This window comes from Microcaecilia unicolor, chromosome 11, assembly GCF_901765095.1.
Source record: "Microcaecilia unicolor chromosome 11, aMicUni1.1, whole genome shotgun sequence".
In the NCBI taxonomy this organism is placed as follows: Eukaryota; Metazoa; Chordata; class Amphibia; order Gymnophiona; family Siphonopidae; genus Microcaecilia; species Microcaecilia unicolor.
The window spans coordinates 70,853,072-70,872,276 of NC_044041.1; the positions used below are offsets into that span (position 1 = coordinate 70,853,072).

At 44.7% G+C, this 19,205-nt stretch overlaps 1 protein-coding gene across 6 annotated transcripts in view; it reads right to left on the reverse strand.

Moving 5' to 3' along the window:
• MISP (mitotic spindle positioning) overlaps positions 1 to 19,205 on the reverse strand; it is a 41,773-nt gene that overhangs the window by 16,652 nt on the left and 5,916 nt on the right. For all 6 annotated transcript variants that reach the window (XM_030218224.1, XM_030218228.1, XM_030218226.1 and 3 more), the window contains exon 2: positions 6,102 to 8,566. In XM_030218224.1, coding sequence (XP_030074084.1) covers positions 6,102 to 8,566 — 2,465 coding nt within the window. The remainder of the gene's footprint in view (positions 1 to 6,101; positions 8,567 to 19,205) is intronic.

Consider the following 19,205-nt stretch of genomic DNA (forward strand, 5'->3'; position numbering starts at 1 on the left):
TTTACCTAAATCTGGGCCTCAGAGGGACTGTTGTATGTTAGCAAAGCATATGTCCACATGTACCTTTAGAAGGTAAGTTTATAAAGAACTGCCTATGTGTAAATCCAGGTGAATGTTCCTCTGCAAGATCTAAGGGTGACCATTCAATGTATGGCGACAGCCAGTCTCATCAGACTGTTGTTAATCAATGGCAGTTGCTGATGAAGCTATAAAAAGTATCTGGCTTCAAGTAAACTGCCATCAGTATTAACAGTCTGGTCAGACACGGCTGCTAAAGCCATTAGATCTTGCAGAGAGACACTCATTTGATGTAATTATATCAAGTTACCACAGCTGCACTGTTTGGTGCTATCCAGATAAGTAGGTATTTGATGTTATTTTGCACATCTTTAACATTTGACTGTGTTTTGTTTCACATGGAGGGGTTTTATTTTTTTTTCTTTGTTTTTACAAGTAACAATGTCTATAAACAAGTAGGAAAAAAGCCTTAGAAATATGAAGGCGTTATATATCTTTATGCCTCACCTTTTCAATCATTGGCTTTTAAAAAACCTCCATTTTTCTAATTCAAATATCTTCTCTTTTGTATATGTTTATCTTATACGGTTTTTGCACTTTCATAAAAAATATATATTTCACTTAACATCTGTGTTCATATTAGGTCTCCCCTAATATGACTACAGATAAAATATATATGATATAAGTGGAGGAGTGGCCTAGTGCTTAGAGCACACCGGTCTTACAATCCAGAGGTGGCCAGTTCAAATCCCGCTGCTGCTCCCTGTGATCTTGGGCAAGTCACTTTACTACTACTACCCTCCATTGCCTCAGGTACAGAAAAATATCCAGTGTACCTGAATGTAACTCACCTTGAGCTACTACTGAAAAAGGTGTGAGCAAAATCTAAATAAATAAATATACAAAGAGAAGATATTTGAATTAAAACAATGGAAGTTAAAAAAAAACCCAGTGATTGAAAAGGTGAGGCATAAAGATATATAACACCTTTTGTATTTCTGAGGCATTTTGCCTCCTTGTTTACTGTTGTATGACAAAAAAAAGTCTTACATTGTATTAGTGAATTAATATTGTTTGTTATAGTTGAGTAGCTTCACTGTTTTTGTTGGGAGGTGTTTTTACAAAAACATGTCTAATGTTTCTCAGATCTCACACTAACACTATTTGCTTCTGTCTCACCTAGAATGTAAACCACACTGAACCCTGGAAAGGGGATATTAGAGTTTGAAATTACACAGCAGTTGTTGCTTCAGTCTTAACCTAGGAGGAAAGAGAGACAGATCTCTTTGCTGAGGCTCAGTGAATTATATGTCCTAACCTTCCCAGGTACTATTTAGACAGTATACAGATGTTTAGTTAGTGTTATAATTGATCCATATTTCAGTTACCTGTTATTGTTTGCTGATTGCACATTTTGTTGTTCATTGTTCCAGTATGACAATAAACCTGTTTAGTTTGTTGACTCTGCTGTCTGTACTGATAAAGAATCCTGGTGATTTGTGTGTTGGGTCTGTGAGTGCTTTCTGGGAACTGTGAGACCTCTGGGAGTGTAGCTCTTGTAACCTAGAAATCATTGGGGATAATTTGAGAACGGGAGACTCGCCCAGAGGCAGTTGTGACCCAGTCAGTGGGAGGAGGCTGCTAGTGTAGAGCACAAGCAGCAGGTGCAGGCGGACCTGAGCTGTGCTAGGGATAGACCCTCTAAGTGGCTGCAGGGAACCCCAGGCAAGTGGCTAGGCATTTCGTGAGAACTCCCCATTCCAATTCTTCTCCAGAAAGTAACCCTTTAAATGTGGTAAAAGTCCCTGTGCTGTTCTGCTAGATGCACACAAGGTGGGTAATTTTCAGACTGCCCAATTTTGAAAGGTAAAACACTTTAACTGTGGAAATACCTTTCAATATTGCCCTTTGGGGGTAATTATTTAATTGTGTGCATGGTTAAAAAGTATATGCATACTTTTTCTCTGTCTAAGATTTTTAAAGCAAAAGAATGCATATATACCTCTACTTTGAAAATTAATCCTGAAAAACCTTACAAGAAGCACGTTTTCTCAGTTCAATTACAAGCATACACTTGAATTTTCAAAAGTATGAATGTCAGTACAAATCCCACCCTACCCCCACCCTCAGGAACACCTTGTCCAGCCATGAGTAAACTGTGTGCACACAGGCTGTATGCAGATAAATACAAACCCACCCTACCCCCTCCCTCGAGAACACATCCAGCCATGAGTACACACACAGGCTGTATGCAGATAAATACAAATCCCACCCTACCCCCTTCCCTTAGGAACATCTCTTCCTGCCATGAATAAATTACGCACACACAGGCTGTATGCAGATAAATACAAATCCTACCCTACCCCCACCCTTGGGAACACCTCATCTAGCCATGAGTAAACTGGGCACACAGAAATACACAAGGTTACCTGCAAACTAGAGAATGGCATGGGGGACAAAGTTTGTCCCTGTCTTGTCCCCATGGGTTCTGTCTCTGTCCCCGCGGGCTCTGTCTCCATCCCCAATGTTACCCCGCAGACCCTGTTTCCATCCTTGCAGCTTTTGTCCCCGCCCCATCCCTGCAGGCTCTGTCCTCATCTGAAGAAGCCTCAAACACTTATGATTTTATATTTAAATCTTTTTATTAAAGTATAAAAAGGAGCAATATGCTGTGCAACTGTTGTGTATGATAGATAACAGATAACAAATAGATAACAATAATAACGAGCAGCTATAACAACCCTCCTCCCCACCACCACCCTCTACCCTTCCAACCCTAACCACAGCTAACTTCTACAAAACCCCAAGGAATCCTAATCCACCCTGTTAAAATGTCCAGGGGTACAAAATACAACCCATTTTGTATGCCCTATTGGAGGAGAAATATGCCCTATGAAGCATTGTTACGATTTTTAAATTCTGTGGATGAATAACTCATCAACAATCTCAGGATTGTGTATATCACTCTGCTTTATCTGCAGATTTACCCTTGAAAATTACTCATTCACCACATTTCCCTGCCGAGAACAGGATAATCTGCCTTCTTTTCTAATATCTGGATGAGTTTCTGCTCTCTTCCAGCAAGCCTTCGTTATGATTTTAGAGCAAAAAAAAAAAAAAAAAACCCATTCCAAGCCATCGTAGCTCTAATATGTATGAGCACCACAGCTTTCACGCACATGTTTAAGGGCGACCGGGTCATCTGTATAAGCCACCCTATTCCCCTGGGTGAGCTATCGCAGGGTCTGGTTCACAGCTGGCAAGGCCTTGGGGGATGGGTCTTTCCCACACTAGGGACACCACAAAGGTGCTGGGAAAGGCCCGAAAAAAGGGTTGGTCGTTCTGCCCGATTAGACAGGTTATATCTGAAATTGCCTGGGCAGGAATTATCCACCAAACAGGGGCAATTCCTCCCATGCATCAGGAAGGAAATTGCGGGGCCATATAAAAGTGCATCGCCTCCGAGGACCAGGATCCTTCCTGATCCTCAGAGGTGGCTTGCTTACCCAGCTCACCCTCCCTTAGTGTCTCCCAAATGTTCCTTGTTGAGATAATGTTGTTGTTTCTATTTGAACTAGCTGTTGAGCCCGTAAAAACAGGCTAGTAAAGGAAGGGGGGGTTTGAAAGGCCCCCCCCCCCGGATAGGTCAATGACGCCCCTTCCCCCCGGGGTCGCCGCCACCCCCCCCCCCCCCCCCGGAGTCCCCTCCGCCACCCCTCCACCCGGGCCGGGTACGTGGCTTCACTATTCAAACCGCCGGAACGCAGCACACAGCTCATGTGAGCTGCCTGCCATCGGCCTTCCTTCTTCTCTGTGTGTGTTCCGCCCTCGTGTGATGTAACGTCGGCGAGGGCGGGACACAGGCAGGTAAGGAAGGCCAACGGCAGCTCAGATGAGCTGTGTGCTGCGTTCCGGCGGTTTGAATAGTGAAGCCAGGTGGCCGGGTGGAGGGTGGGTGGCAGCGGTGACTCCGGGTGGGGGGGGGGAGCGGTAGCGGCAACCCTGGGGGGGGGAGCGGTGGTGACGGCGGTTCCCTCACTCACAGGTGCGCAGGTTCCCTCTCTGTCACGCCCCCATCACGCGGGGGCAGGACAGAGAGGGTCTCTACTGCGCATTTGCGAGTGAGTACGCCTCTTGCCATTTATATGTTTGATTCTTGTCACAGTGTTTGTGTGTGGGGAGGGAGGGGGGTACCCGAGTTAGAGTCTTCTCAAAAGGAGGTCCTTTTGATTAGGGCCTTAATATTCAGCAGGAGGTGAATGTTGGTCCCAAGTTCTGAAGTAGAGGCATGGAAATCCATACCCCTACTTTAAGTCTAGCTGCTGTGGCAGAGAATTTGTTTACATACTTTTCCTGTTCTTGCATTATGACTCCTAGCTACTAACGGCAGGTACTTCCGTTTCATTGCTTTAAATAAATAAGGTGGACTTGTTTTTTGTTAGCTCGGGTTAAGAAATGTTCACCAATAAACAAAGCTGCGGCCTGCTTTTATTCCAAACAAAGTTTTGTCCGGGTTTATTTAAGGGCCCTTTTACTAAAGAGTTGCCACACAGCAATGGGCTTGCCGTACGGCAACCCGGAACTTGTCAAGACTCTTGAGGCTTGTTAACTTGAGACCTCAATACCTTGGAGTATAACCTTGGCACACCAATCACCTGAAGTCTCTATTATTTTTATGAAGTCTCTTTTATTGAATAAATCACAGATAATTTACTCACAGTCAGATGTTCAGAAGTGCTGCCCCAGGGCACAGAGACTCCACAGTTCTGGGAGCTGTTTCAGTGGTTGGAGGTGAGATCTGAAGAGAAGTAGCTTATTGCAGGTGAGAAATAGTTGAGTAGATAGAAGTGGTTCAAAGCTGGGTGACTGGAATGTGTGATATCTCGTTAGGGAGGAGATATTTTCAAGGTAAAAAAAACAGGTTCGTTACAGGGAGTTTCAGCAGGACAGAGCTGTCTGGAGTAAGATGGTGCATACTCCATGTCTCTGGCTAGATGGTGGAATGCCTCATGGCTGAAGGCACAAAGAGGTGTTGAGGCTTCACACAGGCTCAGGAAGGAGGAGATAGAGACCAATGAGGGCAGAGCCTGCCATCGGGTAGCAAGGGATGGCTCTCGATTGGAGGGAAATGTCATACCTGGCTGACCTCCCAGGACAGAGAGAGCGAGAATGACCAGGAAATGATAGCAGGATAGCAGGAAGACAAAAGAGCCAAGCTTGGCAGAGAGAGAGAGAGGAGGTCTGGGCAGCCTCACAACCAGTGGTAACAGTTCTTACACAGCCAAGTAAGTGTGGTTGCACTGCCTGTGAACTACATTACCCACAGTGCATTGCTCATGTATCTTTGCAGTGAGAAACTGCAGCAATGATAGTCCTTAGAACTGAGAACTGAGAATAACAGTAAATGCATTACACACATTTTAGGATCACGTTATAAACTAGTGTGAGGCTGGCAGAGGACAGAACAGAACTACCGCTTGCCCAATGCGGCCGCTGGCGGTAGCTGCGCCTCGAGCGCGTGCCATTTCTGGCATTATGGAAAATGATTCCATCATTTCTAGCACGGTGCCAACCCAGCGGTAATTGGGCAGTGCCGCATGCTGCCTGGCTACAGTGGGAGCCCTTACCACCACCTCAGTGGGTGGCAGTAAAGTGCTGCCCTCCATGTGGCCACATAGTAAGAATAATCTTACCGCATGGCCATGTCTTTTTTAGGAGCTTTTTACCCGCTGTGGTAAAAAGGGCCCTGGCATGCAGCAAAAACAACCCCTGTCGCTAGCGCAGGGCCCTTTTTTACCACAGCTTGGTAAAAGGACCCCTTAGTGTCTTCAATGATTCATATTAATTGCTATTGTGTTATCTAATTATGCATCTGTGAGGAAAGGAGGGTCAATTGTCTCATATCTCTCCCGCCCATTAATGTACATGACTTGACTTTTCTCTACAATGTCTCAGAACAACAAAACAGAACCTTTGATGAGTGTCCTGGAGAAAATACCTACACCTACCATCACAACCAGATGTCATATGTATATTACCTCATCCCAACAAGACATCAAAACCCCAAGAATGTACGTACTCACCTGATCTCTGAGAAGAGTGTTGAGACTGGGGTTCATCAAAGTCACTGTGGCCACAAATGGAGTCTGGAAGCATAGAGTCCCTCCTCCTCCTCTGCTCCTGCAGCTCTTCTTCCCTTTGCAAAGCTTCTTCGATCTCCTTTTCAATCAAAGATGATCTGTGGGGCTTCAAGGGCTTCAACCTGAAGTTTTCATCTTGAAAAAAGATGTTTTCTTGCTGGTTTCCCTTTAGAGGAGTATCTTGACTGTCAACCTCCTTCACTCTCAGCCTGGGCCTCCAGGGCTGTAGCTTGAAGTATTTCTTATACACAATGAATGTCCCTTGCTCTTTTTCCTTTCCAAAACCACTTGGCCTCTTCTCTTCATTCATGATAGACTTGCTCCCCAGGCCCAGGCTGGAGTAGTCATTTTGCAAAATGTTTTCTTGTTCATTTGTAGGCCGAGAAACTGTTGGCTGTTCCTGTTCAGGAATTACAGAAAATCTGGGCATTGAAGGTCCCAGGTAAAAGTGATCTTTCTGTATAAAAAAAGTTTCTTCAGACCTTGAGGCAGGTGTTCCTCCAGCTTCTCTGGTGCTAAGAGGCTGTGATGCCAAGAAGTACTCTGAAGATCCTCTGCTGGGCATAACAGATGTTTCATAAGAGGAAGGCTCAGCTGTGGCACTAGTAGAAAAAGATTGATAGGGCTCTAATCTTGAACCTAAGTTTCTGCTTTCTGCTGTATTATAGCTTGGTTTCACATCTTCTTTGAGGTTTAAACTTCCTTCCCACTCAGGTTCTTCAAAGGCTGTTTTATTTGGCCGGATTGTTTTAAATGGGAAGACTGGAATATCATCTTTCTGTTCAAAGATCTTCCTGCGCTCTCCGAGCTCTTGAACCATCCCCTTGTCATACGTGCCAGTGACGTTCCCTTCATTTTTTAAGTCAGCTTCTCTTTTGGTTTCCTTTTCAATTTCCCTCTGAAGGAAAATGTCACCCCGCCATTTGTCCCTTGTCTTCCAGGAGGGAGAGGAGGGATTTGTCAGTGATAAGAGAGGTCTCTTTGGAATTTCCATCAACTCATCAGGATTAGCCGATTTCAGGATCCCCCTCTCTCTCCGTAGCTCTTCCTCTCTTTCCAGAGCTAAACGTATTTCTCTTTGTATTGGGGTCTCATTTAGAACCAGTTGCTCTCCAGTAGAGTGCAGATCCTGAGTGGAACCAAACAGTTCATGGGATGTACTGCCATCACTAGCATAACCAGTACTGCACTCAAGAGGCATCTCGTCCAGACCGGAGTCCAGATCTTCCCTGGAAGTAGTGATGAGACAGTGTTCTTTGAGGCTACTGGCTCTACCTCCAGACTCTGCCATTGTTTTGGTGCTGTTCGGCAGGCCATACACCTCATCTCCTCTAGAAGCCACCTTGGTCAGGGTATTGTAAGTATCAGCCACTCCATGGCAGTATGTATTGGAACTATCCTGGGCAATAGAAGAGTGTTCGTAAGGATTGGGCCAATTTCTTTCAGGAGAATTTCTTGTCAGTGTTACCACTCTTGAATTTCTGAGTTGTGGCTTTGGGCTGAACTGAACATTTTGATTCTCCATTTCCAACTTTATAAATTGCTCACGAGCAGCAGCAAAATTAATTTGCTCTGTGTCGATATTTTCTGAGCTTATGGGAGTGTCTGTCTTCTGTGAGGAGGGGTTATCGAAGCAGAGTGCAAAGCTAGGAGAATAGCCATCCTCTAACCTTTTAGGGGAGCTGGTGCTTCCGGAATCCAGGTCCTCCATGGAGTGCCACCTTTCCGCTATGGTGCATCTTTTCTTCACTATTTGCTTTTTGATGATGTCCTTTCTTTCCTCCTCAAGCTCTCTCATTTTTTCAGGTGAGGAGTCTATCTTGACCCCTTTACTCGCCATCTCATGGTCTGGCTCAGAGAAGAGTTTAGAGGGGTTTTTTCCTTCTGTATATGCCCATATGCCATATGAGTGTTCCTGCTTCAGCAGCTCTAGTTTGGTTTCTCTATCTGGGGATTGCATCCACACATCTGGCTTCTCTGCAAAGGAATCAGTCATTTCAGCTGTGTTGGACATTACTTTCTTCTCGTCTAGAACTGACATAGTCTCTGAGTTGGAAAGAATATTCTTGTCAGGGCTGCAGGAGGAGGCTACTTTTACGGCAATGTAAGAATTTACAGGGCTGATCCCATTTTCTGTTTCCTCATTCCTCTGCTTGGAGACTTTGTTAATCCAGTATGGGTCCTCCTCAGCTTCTCTGGAGCTCGGTTGCACAGAATAGTAACTCCCATCCTGTGGGGTGGTATGGTGGGGGATATTGAAGATCAGGTTTCTGGTGACTCTGTCCATTGCTTCTACTTCATTCACTTGTTCTGCAATTTTATGAAGCACCTGGATCTCTCTGTTAAGGGCTGGATTGATTCCTGTTTCCTGGTTAATTTGAAGATTTTCTTCAACTTCAAGTGTTGTGCTATCAAGAGGAGAAAGTAATGTTAGATGGAAAACACCCAGTGTTTTAATTTTTCTGCTACTGTTCTCACATCTCAGATTTCTAGCAATTAAACAAAAGTCAAGGTAAAAAGGTGAAATGCTGAGAACAATTTTCAGAGCTATTTGCTTGGGTAAACAGTGATCTAATTCAACAAGCTATCACCATTAGCCATGCTAAAAAGTGCATGTGAGATTCAGTTGAAAGTGGATTTTGCTAGAGGTGTACATAGGTCGAGGGAATGCACAGAATGGAATTTTCAGATCAGTACATGTGCATTTCTCCCCATTTTCACTGTCCACAGAAGTGGAAGCTGCATCAGCCATGAGTATGTTTTGATTAAAGGGAAACTACTGCTCCAGGCACTTAAGCATCCTGTAGGATCTTCTCCTGCTCTGTGGCAGACACATTAACCCCCAATGGATCTTTTTATTGGTGAAACCTATTGCATGGGAAAGTTCTAGCAGGCTGCAGTAAAAGTGCATGGGAAAAACCTGTACAAGGGTGCATTAAGGCCAGCTTCTACCACAGCTTAGTAAAAAGGACCCCTAAGCTTTTTAGACCCAGTATATGGAACCAAATACCTCACGAATCCTGAATGGAGAGTGGTTACTTGATATTTAGAATGAAAATTTAAACTTGTCTTTTTGCTCATTATTTTTATTAATTGAAAAATGTGTTAGATGACCTGAATTTTATTCAAAGCTGCCAAATCACCCTGTTCCAGGAGGGAGATTTAGGCCAGGCCTGGTCTTCTGACAGCCTCATCCATTGCATTTTGGGACCCTCAACACTGATTTCAGTGAATAGAATCAGGGACTACAAATCCCACACTGCTTTGAGATATAAGTGCAAAACCTCCTGGAACTGGGTAACTATTTAATTTTGGCTGGTTCTAAATGTGGTATTCTAGAAGAGTGGTCACATCTTCATTTGATTTCACTTCTCAGACAGATGCTGTTCATTTGTTTGTGTACTTAGGGGAATTAAAAAGAGTTTCTTGTAATTATGGAAGTCAATTTAACTTGTTTAAGCTTTCTGTAATTCACTTTGATTTATCCATAATGAATTAAGCAAAACATCAAAAATAATATGTGTCAAGAGAAATAAACATTGACCAGTAGGGTGAAGGTGGTGGTTTTCTTACTGGACCTGATGATGGGTAGGTAAGCCTCTAAAACCAGTGTTAAGTTAGTATAATAAAAGGTCTTACTAATACCTTTTTCTTTAGCCCTTGTGTCTGCATCTGTAAGTTGGCTAACACAGTCAGCACACTATTATACTCAGGCCCAGATGCACTAAACTTTAACGACCCTTTAACAACCTGTTAACGAAGAATTTTTGAACCGTGGCATGCATTAACGGCCATTTTCCGACACTGTAGCAGAAAACGAAAACAGAATGCAGATGATCAAATTGTGTAGAAACCCCATAGAAACGAGATGCATCAAAGTTTTCCGACTACCCTAACGCAGGAAAAGTGCAGGAAAGCTAACGACAGGTCTGTATCTGTCGATAGGGCTATCCGACTAAAAACTTCAATGTAAAAAACAAAAAAAAAAGCGAGGGGGCGAAAACGCGTGTCAGGGGTGTCTTTTATTGACGCCTGAGGTCGCTGCTGCTCCCCGCTCCCCCTGCATCACTATAAAAGCGAAAAAGAAAAAAAAAAGGTTCATGAGGGGGCAAAGGCGCTCGTCAGGAGCGTCCTTTATGGACGGCCTTGCCCCCCCCCCCCGCCCGTGGTCGCCGCTGCTGCTCCCTGTTTCCTCCGCCAGCATTAAATAAAAAAAAAACAAAAGTCAAAGCTTTAAGAGCCCTGGACCCCCTCCCTTCCTGTCTCTCAACTCTTTCTTTCTGCACACAGCTACGCCTCCCGCCATCCTCCGCCCCCGTGCCCCCCCCCGCCGCCCCCCTGAGATCGTTGCCGCCGCACCCCCCTCCACCGGGCCCCCCCCCCGCATTACCGGGTCCATGCAGCGCCTGTCACCTCTGTAAGAAACCTACGTCAAACGGGGGCGGGCCCAGGTCAGGGAAGACGAAGGAGAGAGACGTCCTGAAGACTGCAACGATCTGATGGTCTTCTTGCCCGTGCAGCGCCTTCATACAGAGGTGAGAGGCGCTGCACGGGCCCGGTAATGCGGGGGGGGGGCCGGTGGAGGGGGGAGCGGCGGCAACGATCTCAGGGGGGGCACGGGGGCGGGGCACGGGGGCGGAGGATGGCGGGAGGTGGAGCTGTGTGCAGAAAGAAAGAGTTGAGAGACAGGAAGGGAGGGGAGCCGGGGCTCTTAAAGCTTTGATTTTTGTTTTCTTTATTTAATGCTAGCGGAGGAAGCGGGAGCAGCAGCGGCGACCACGGGCGTGGGGGGGCAAGGCCGTCCATACAGGACGCTCCTGATGAGCGCATTTGCCCCCTCCCGATCCACGTGTTTGTGTTTTGGTTTTTTGACGTTTGTGGCATGCGCAGAGCAGCCGCATAACGCTGGGCTGCTCTGCGCATGCTTTAGGAGCCGATTACCGATGGGGATTACACCAGTTTGATGCATTGTTCTTTACAATACCGCACCGAACATGTGCGACTTTTTTTTTTGGAGCATTGTTCGTTTTTTTTAATTCGGTAATGGCTTTTACGTTTTTGCTTTTTTTACGTTTGGTTGATGCATCTGGGCCTCAGTGTCGGAGACAATCCAGTGTGTGTTGAGTAATTTGTACCTTGTGTCCAAGGCTGCCTGCCATGGCAATGTACAAAAAAAAATTTCAGAGACAAGGACTTGGCAGGCATTACAGATACCTACTAACCTTTACACTGCCAAATGGTCATAAACTCTTTCTCTAAAGCAATAAATCTGAGTTGGGAGGTTAAAGTCAATAATCTGTGATCTACAGGAAATGCAGAAAGAATGTGCTTTACAGTCTACTGGGAACGGTAATGGCCACCACTTGCCCGCCCTTTTCAGAACTGCTCTCTGATTGCATCCACTCAGCTTTCAGATATGGAGAAACTGAAAGGAGGGGAGATTTTAATTAGCACACGATTGAAGAGGTATGCCGCACAGAATACACAACAGTTCTCAAAGGTTTTCTTTAGGAATTCCTTTTCCTCTTTGCCTGCTGGGTCCTGAAAAGCCTTGTTAATTCAGATTTGATTTCAAATGTAATTCTTCTCCTTTCCATTCAGTAATTGCTTAACCGACTTTCACACAGGCAACAGTGTAGTGTAGAACAATAAAAAATAAACCAGTATAATAAAACAACAAAGGGTAGAAAGCATATAATCAGCAAAAAGAACACAGCACAGCACATGGTGCCTCCCTCCACCCCCAGCAAAAGCCAGTCCATCTGAGTGCGAGGTTATGGTCTACAAAATCTTGAGTAGTGTAGAAGAGTAGAAGTAAATCTTTTTTTTTTTTTTTTTTTACTCGTTTCAAAAGTACAAAGACTAGGGGACACTCGAGGAAGTTATATGGAAATACTTTTAAAATAAACAGGAGGAAATATTTTTTTCACTCAACGAATAAGCTCTGAACTCTTTGCTGGAGGAGGTGGTAACTGCAGTTAGCGTATCTGGATTTAAAAAAGGTTTGGGCAAATTCCTGGAGGAAAAGTCCATAGTCTGCTATTGAGACAGACATGGGAAGCAACTGTTTGCCCTGGGATTTGTAGTATGGAATGTTGCTACTTTTTGAGATTCTGCATGGAATACTCTTTAGGATTCCAGAATCTTGCTGTTCTTTGGTGTTCTACGTGGAATGTTGCAACTGTTTGAGATTCTGCATGGAATCTTGTCACGCTTTAGGATTCCAGAATCTTTCTATTCCTTGGGGTTCTAATGTTGCCATGATTTGGGTTTCTGCCAGGTACTTGTGACCTGGCTTGGCCACTGTTGGAAAACAGGATACTGGGCTAGATGGAGCATTGGTCTGACCCAGTATGGCTACTCTTATGTTCTTATCTCAGGTATAGTCGATTTTGCTGCTCTGCCTTCAGCTTCTTTTCCAATTCAAACTTTTTAAAATTAAATTTAGAAACTATAACAAGACATAATTAACAACAGAACATGGGCAGATGTTACAGAACAAAGGCATACATTAAGGGGGAAATTCTATATATGGCACTGAATGTTAGGAGCTACTTTCGCACTGAGGGGTCCTTTTAGCAAACTGACATAAAAAGGGCCCTATGGTAGAGGCAGGGGCCATTTTTTCCATGTGCCAGGGCCCTTTTTCCTGCAGTGGGTAAAAAAAGCCCCCCCCCCCCAAAATGGCCATGCGGTAAGATTACTCTTACCGAGTGGCCAAGCAGCGGAGAGCAGTGCTGCCCGATTTCCACCGGGTTAGTGCCCCGGTAAAAATTCCACTATTTTTCATTTACTACTAACCCACTGTTGCCTGTGTGAAATGGCACACACTCAAGGTGGAACTACCATCGGTGGCCGCGTTGGGCTGGCAGCGGTTCCAGGTTGCCACACGGCAACTCTTTAGTTAAAGGACACCTGAAATTTCAGTGCAAAAAAAGCCTTCTAACAGATGGAAGGCACCAAAATGGAAGCTAGTAATTGCAAGGAGGAGCAGTTTTTCAAATTTTCTAGATTGATGGAGCTCTTTGTTTTTTCTAGTATGTATTAGCTGTAACCAGTTAAAGTAGTAGGAAGATTGAACTGATGGGTTAATTCTTCAAATGTGAGAAAAGTTGGGTTGTTTTATAATTTGTTTTATTATTTATATATTTTAATTATTTATAGTCTGCCTACAACCTAGGCCGATTACAAAAGAACATGCACAGTCAAATATATTTTAAAATGCCATACACACTGGTTCCTTGCTACCTCAGCTGTAATATTTGATTCCTGACTTTCTTTTCAAGCTCAAAAAAACTTTTTTTGTTCCTGCATTAAGGAACGGAGGAATTCTGACTTCAACGCATCAAGCAACTATTTTGTAGAACAGTAAGGATACATTCCTATTCTACAAGAAAGAAATTTGATTGCTGCATTTAGAGCTCATCTACTACTACTTAACATTTCTAGAGCGCTACAAGGGTTACGCAGTGCTGTACAAATTAACGAATAAGGACGGTCCCTGCTCAGAAGAGCTTACAATCTAAAAGTATATTTTGACTCCTGATGCAGACGCTGTGTGTCAAAACACAGCCCGTGTCGGGTCCACACTGGAATATCAATTTTTATAATAAACAGAACTGTGTCCCATTTTTGAAGGCTCCTGGTGCTTTTTGCTATGCTTTGTTATCTGTATATCAGCCCAGGTGGTATATCAAAAATTTTGATAAACAACTTCTTGCTGCTGCCAAGCTGCATCTACCAAAACATCTGAACATAAAAAGTTAAAAGGGTTAAAAAAAATTGTCATTGCCTGCACAGATAAATGAGTTTTAAAAAGTTTCTTAAATTGCTCACTTTGTCATGCTGGATTGATCTACTTTAAATTTTGGGTTTATTTATTTATTAGGATTTATTTACCACCTTTTTGAAGGAATTCACTCAAGGCAGTTTACAGTAAGAATAAATCAAACATGAGCAACAGACAATTACAGCAGTAAAAATATTCAAATAATACAAAGTATGGCATAGTATACTACTTTCAATGTCAATACAATATATAATAGAACATTTTAACAGTGTAGGGTATAAGCAAAGATGGATTTTGCCATATATAGATATTAGAGAATTGTCATCTATTGATTTTTAGATGCTTATCAAATTCTAAAAAAGCTTGAGTCACTGGGCATGTCAGGACCCATTTCTGACATGAACTGTAGAGGAGTTTCTGACATGAACTGCAAATGTCTACCATGAGTTTTAGTACCAGGATTGAGATTTGATTTAAGATGACCAAAGCTAGTGTTGCATGTGGGCATAAATGAGCAACATACAGATGAGGCAAAGTAGAGGTTTCTAAGCACAGTGTAAAAGTGTCCAGACCCAGTATTTTGGATGGGCCCAGAGTTAACTTGGATGAGCCCTTCCACACGTCCTCCCCCCCCCCCCCCCCCCCCATCTTCCCAGAGATATTTTTAAAAATTACAGTTTTTTCACCACCCACCCCGCATTCTACATCACTCCCCTCCTTCGCGGTGTCCCAGCATCTGCCTTCCTGTCTCTGAACCTCGTCTCTCCCTAGTCTAATTTAGAGGCATCCCCAGTGCCTGCAGTGATTCATTTTTGCCTCTTGCATCAGCCCTGCAGGCTTCTGTCTGCAACGTCCTGCCCTCGCTGACATCATTGCTTGTTTCCTGTCTGGCAGGATGCGGCAGATGGATGCCTGTGGGGCTGGCGCAAACAGCAAAAATGAATCGCTGCACGTGCCAGGGATGCCTGAAAGGTACACTGGGGAGGGATGTGGGTCAGAGACAGAAGGGCAGATGCCAGAACACCATGGAGGAAAGAGGAGAGAGCAGTGTGGTGCCACCATTGGGTGGGCCTGAGCCAAGAATGGATGGGCCTATGCCCACTCAGGCCCACCCATAGCTACTCCACTGCCATGTGCTACTTGGAGGCTGTAGACTGAAAGTTATAGCAGGGTTGGTAAAGCTCAGACACTACCATAACATTGCTTGCTATTTGCCCAGTGCCTGGTATTGCTGTAGGCAAACTGGGGGAAGTCTGACAGCAATGCATGACTTGCAGAAGTGACATTTATATCTTAATATCCTACCCCCCCCCCCCCCACCCTCCCCCCAAGTTCCTGTGGAGATTCACATTTCTCTGCACTCCCTTGGGTTTTCTCTCCCACTGACAGAAAGTCTAACTCCAGGTTTTGATAGGAAGGGAAAAAACAGGATTCATAAAGCAGTTTCACTGTTCATAAAAAGGAAAACATTAACTTTACTATCAGGCTTATTTTCGAAAGAGAAGGGCGCCCATCTTTCGACACAAATCGCAAGATGGGCGTCCTTCTCACAGGGTCGCCCAAATTGGCATAATCAAAAGCCGATTTTGGGCATCCTCAACTGCTTTCCATCGCAGGAACGACCAAAGTTCATGGGGGCGTGTCGGAGACGTAGCGAAGAAGGGACTTGGGTGTGCTTAACACATGGGCATCCTCGACCGATAATGGAAAAAGGGCGTCCCTGACGAACACTTGGATGACTTTACCTGATCCTTTTTTTCTTATGACCGAGCCAAAAAATGTGCCCTAAATGACCAGATGACCAAAAAATGTGCCCTAAATTACCTCCCCTTACTCCCCCAGTGCTCACTAACCCCCTGCCACCCTCAAAAACATTTTTTTAAAATATTTTTTTGTCCAGCCTCTATGCCAGCCTCAAATATCATACCCAGCTCTGTGACAGCAGTATGCAGGTCCCTGGAGCAGTTTTAGTGGATGCAGTGCACTTCACGCAGGCGGACCCAGGCCCATCCCCCCCTACCTGTTACACTTGTGGTGGTAAATGTGAGCCCTTCAAAACCCACCATAAACCTACTGTACCCACATGTAGGTGCCCCCCTTCACCCCTAAGGGCTATGGTAGTGGTGTACAGTTGTGGGGAGTGGGTTTTGGGGGGGGGGGGGGGTTGGTGGGCTCAGCACACAAGGTAAGGGAGCTATGCACCTGGGAGCAATTTCTGAAGTCCACTGCAGTGCCTCCTGGGGTGCCCGGTTGGTGTCTTGGCATGTCAGGGGGACCAGTGCACTACAAATGCTGGCTCCTCTCATGACCAAATGGCTTGGATTTGGTCGTTTCTGAGATGGGCGTCCTCGGTTTCCATTATCGGCGAAAATTGGGGACGACCATCTCTAAGGTCGACCTAAATTTTGCGATTTGGGCGTCCCCGACTGTACTATCGAAATGAAAGATGGGCGCCCATCTTGTTTCGATAATACGGGTTTCCGCGCCCCTTGGCCAGGACGTCCTGCGAGGACGTCCTCAGGAAAACTTGGGCACCCCTTTTGATTATGCCCCTCTATGTCAATCAAAAGGAATATCATGTTGGCCTAACCTCAGGACCTTCTCTTATCTCTCACTGACACTGGTTCATTCCTCCCTTCCACATACACTTCACACCTTTGTCTCAAAATTAATCTTATTCCAATACCTAGGGGCTCATTTTCAAAAGAGAAAAATGTCCAAAAAGTGGCATAAATCTACATTTGGACGTTTTTCTCACAAAAAAAAAATCAAAATTGGTATTTTCAAAACCAACTTTTAGATGTTTTTCTATTAAGGTCATCAGAAGTGCATTCAAATCACAAGAGGGCGTGTCAGGGGCGGGATCTGGGCGTTCCTAACACTTGGACATTTTTCTGTCATAATGGAACAAAACAAAAACATCCAGGGCTATAAGCTGGATGTTTGGTCTAGACCTGTTTTATTAATGAACTAGCCGTTGAGCCCGTTAAAACGGGCTGGTATTGGGGTTTCCGGAGGTCGACGCTGCCCCTCCCCCCGTGTGGTCGCCACCGCTCCCCCCGCGAGGTCACCGCTACTGTTCCCCCCCCCACCCCCGGAGTCACCGCTGCCGCCGCCAGCCCTCCACTCGGCCCAGGCCCTCTCTCCACTACTGAACTTACATCCATTCGCCGGAACGCAGCAGGGCAGATCAGCTGAGCTGCCATCGACCTTCCTTCTCTGCCTGTGTCCCGCCATCGTGTGACGTAACGTCAGTGAGGGCGGGGCATAGGCAGGGAAGGAAGGCGGACGGCAGCTCACTCAGCTGATGTGCATGCTGCGTTCCGGCAAATGGATGTATGTTCAGTAGCGGAGAGAGGGCCTGGGTGGATGGCTGGCAGCGGCGACACCGGGTGGAGGGAGTGGTAGCGGCGACCTCGGGCGGGGGGAGCGGTAGCGACCTCGGCGGCTTTGCGCAGTTTCCCTCTCTGTCCCGCCCCCGTCATTACATATTGACGCGAGGGCGGGACAGAGAGGGAAGTCTCTACTGCGCATTTGCGAGTGAGTCGGTCACTTGCCGTTTATATGTTTGATAAGCCACAAAAAAGTGCCCTAATTGACCACTGAAGAGAATCAGGGATGATTTATTTGAAATCCAGTGCAGTTCCCCTTAAGCTGCCCCACTGCTCTTCTGCGATGTCTGTGTGGTCAGTCTACTAAGAATGCTGGCTTCTCCTACATCACAATGGCTTGATTTTGTGCATTTTTCACTTTGGACTTTTTTTTCCAAAAATGGAAAAAAAAGATAAATGCTCAGAAGACAAAAACATCTAACAAATAGCCATTTAAAAAAAAAAAAAGATAGACGTTTTTCTGTTTTGAAAATGGTATATTCCCCAATTGAATTTTGGACATTTTTAGGAAAACATCCAAAGTTGGACTTAGACGTCATATTGAAAATGCCCCTCCTAGTGTACACAAGTATTGACATACTGGAACATGAACGTCCATCAAGCCCAGCATCCTGTTTCCAACAGTGGCCAATCCAGGTCACAAGTACCTGGCAACATCCCAAAACATTACAATACATTTTGCGCTGCTTTCAGTCTCCTTTTCTGAAGAATATTAATCCCTCAGCCCCGAGTTCTGCTGTTTGCTAAAATATAAAGTGAAAGAGCCCAAGCTTAACTTCAAAGGAAATTAAAGGCCCTGGCTCTCATATCTGACCTCCTAATGAGCAAGGGTACATAAGTACATAAATGTTGCTATACTGGGATAGACCAAAGGTCCATTAAACCCAGTATCCTGTTTCCAACAGTGGCCAATCCAGGTCACAAGTACCTGGCAAGATCCCCAAACAGTATAATACATTTTATGCTGCTTATCCCAGAAATAAGCAGTGAATTTTCCCAAGCCCATTTTAATAATGGCTTATGGACTTTTCTTTTAGGAAGCTATCCAAACCTTTTTTTAAACCCCGCTAAGCTAACTGCTTTTACCACATTCTCTCGCAACGAATTCCAGAGTTTAATTACACATTAAGTGAAGAAATATTTTCTCTGATTAATTTTAAATTTACTACGTTGTAGCTTCATTGTGTGCCCCTTAGTCCTAGTATTTGGAAAGAGTAAACAAGCAATTCACGTCTACCCATTCCATTCCACTCATTATTTTATAGATCTCTATCATACCTCCCCTCAGCCATCTCTTCTACAAGCTGAAGAGCTCTAGCCACTTTAGCCTTTCCTCATAGGAAAGTCGTCCCAGCCCCTTTATCATTTTCATTGCCCTTCTCTGTATCTTTTCTAATTCCACTATATCTTTTTTGAGATGCAGTGACCAGAAGTACACACAGTATTTGAGGTGCGGTTGCACCATGGAGCAATACAAAAGCATTAAAAAGTCCTCATTTTTGTTTTCCATTTCTTTCCTAATAATACCTAATATTCTATTTGCTTTCTTAGCTGCCACCAAGGATTTCAATATATCATCAACGATGACACCTAGATCCCTTTCTTTGTCGGTGACTCTTAATGTGAAGCCTTGCATTACGTAGCTATAGTTCGCGTTCCTCTTTCCCACATGCATCACTTTGCACTTGCTCACATTAAACGTCATCTGCTATTTGGATGCCCAGTCTCGTAAGGTCCTTTTGTAATTTTTCACAATCCTCTTGCGATTTAACAACTTTGAATAACTTTGAGTATCTTAACATAACTCACCTTGAGCTACTACTGAAAAAGATGTCAGCCTTAATATAATTATATAAATAACAACCA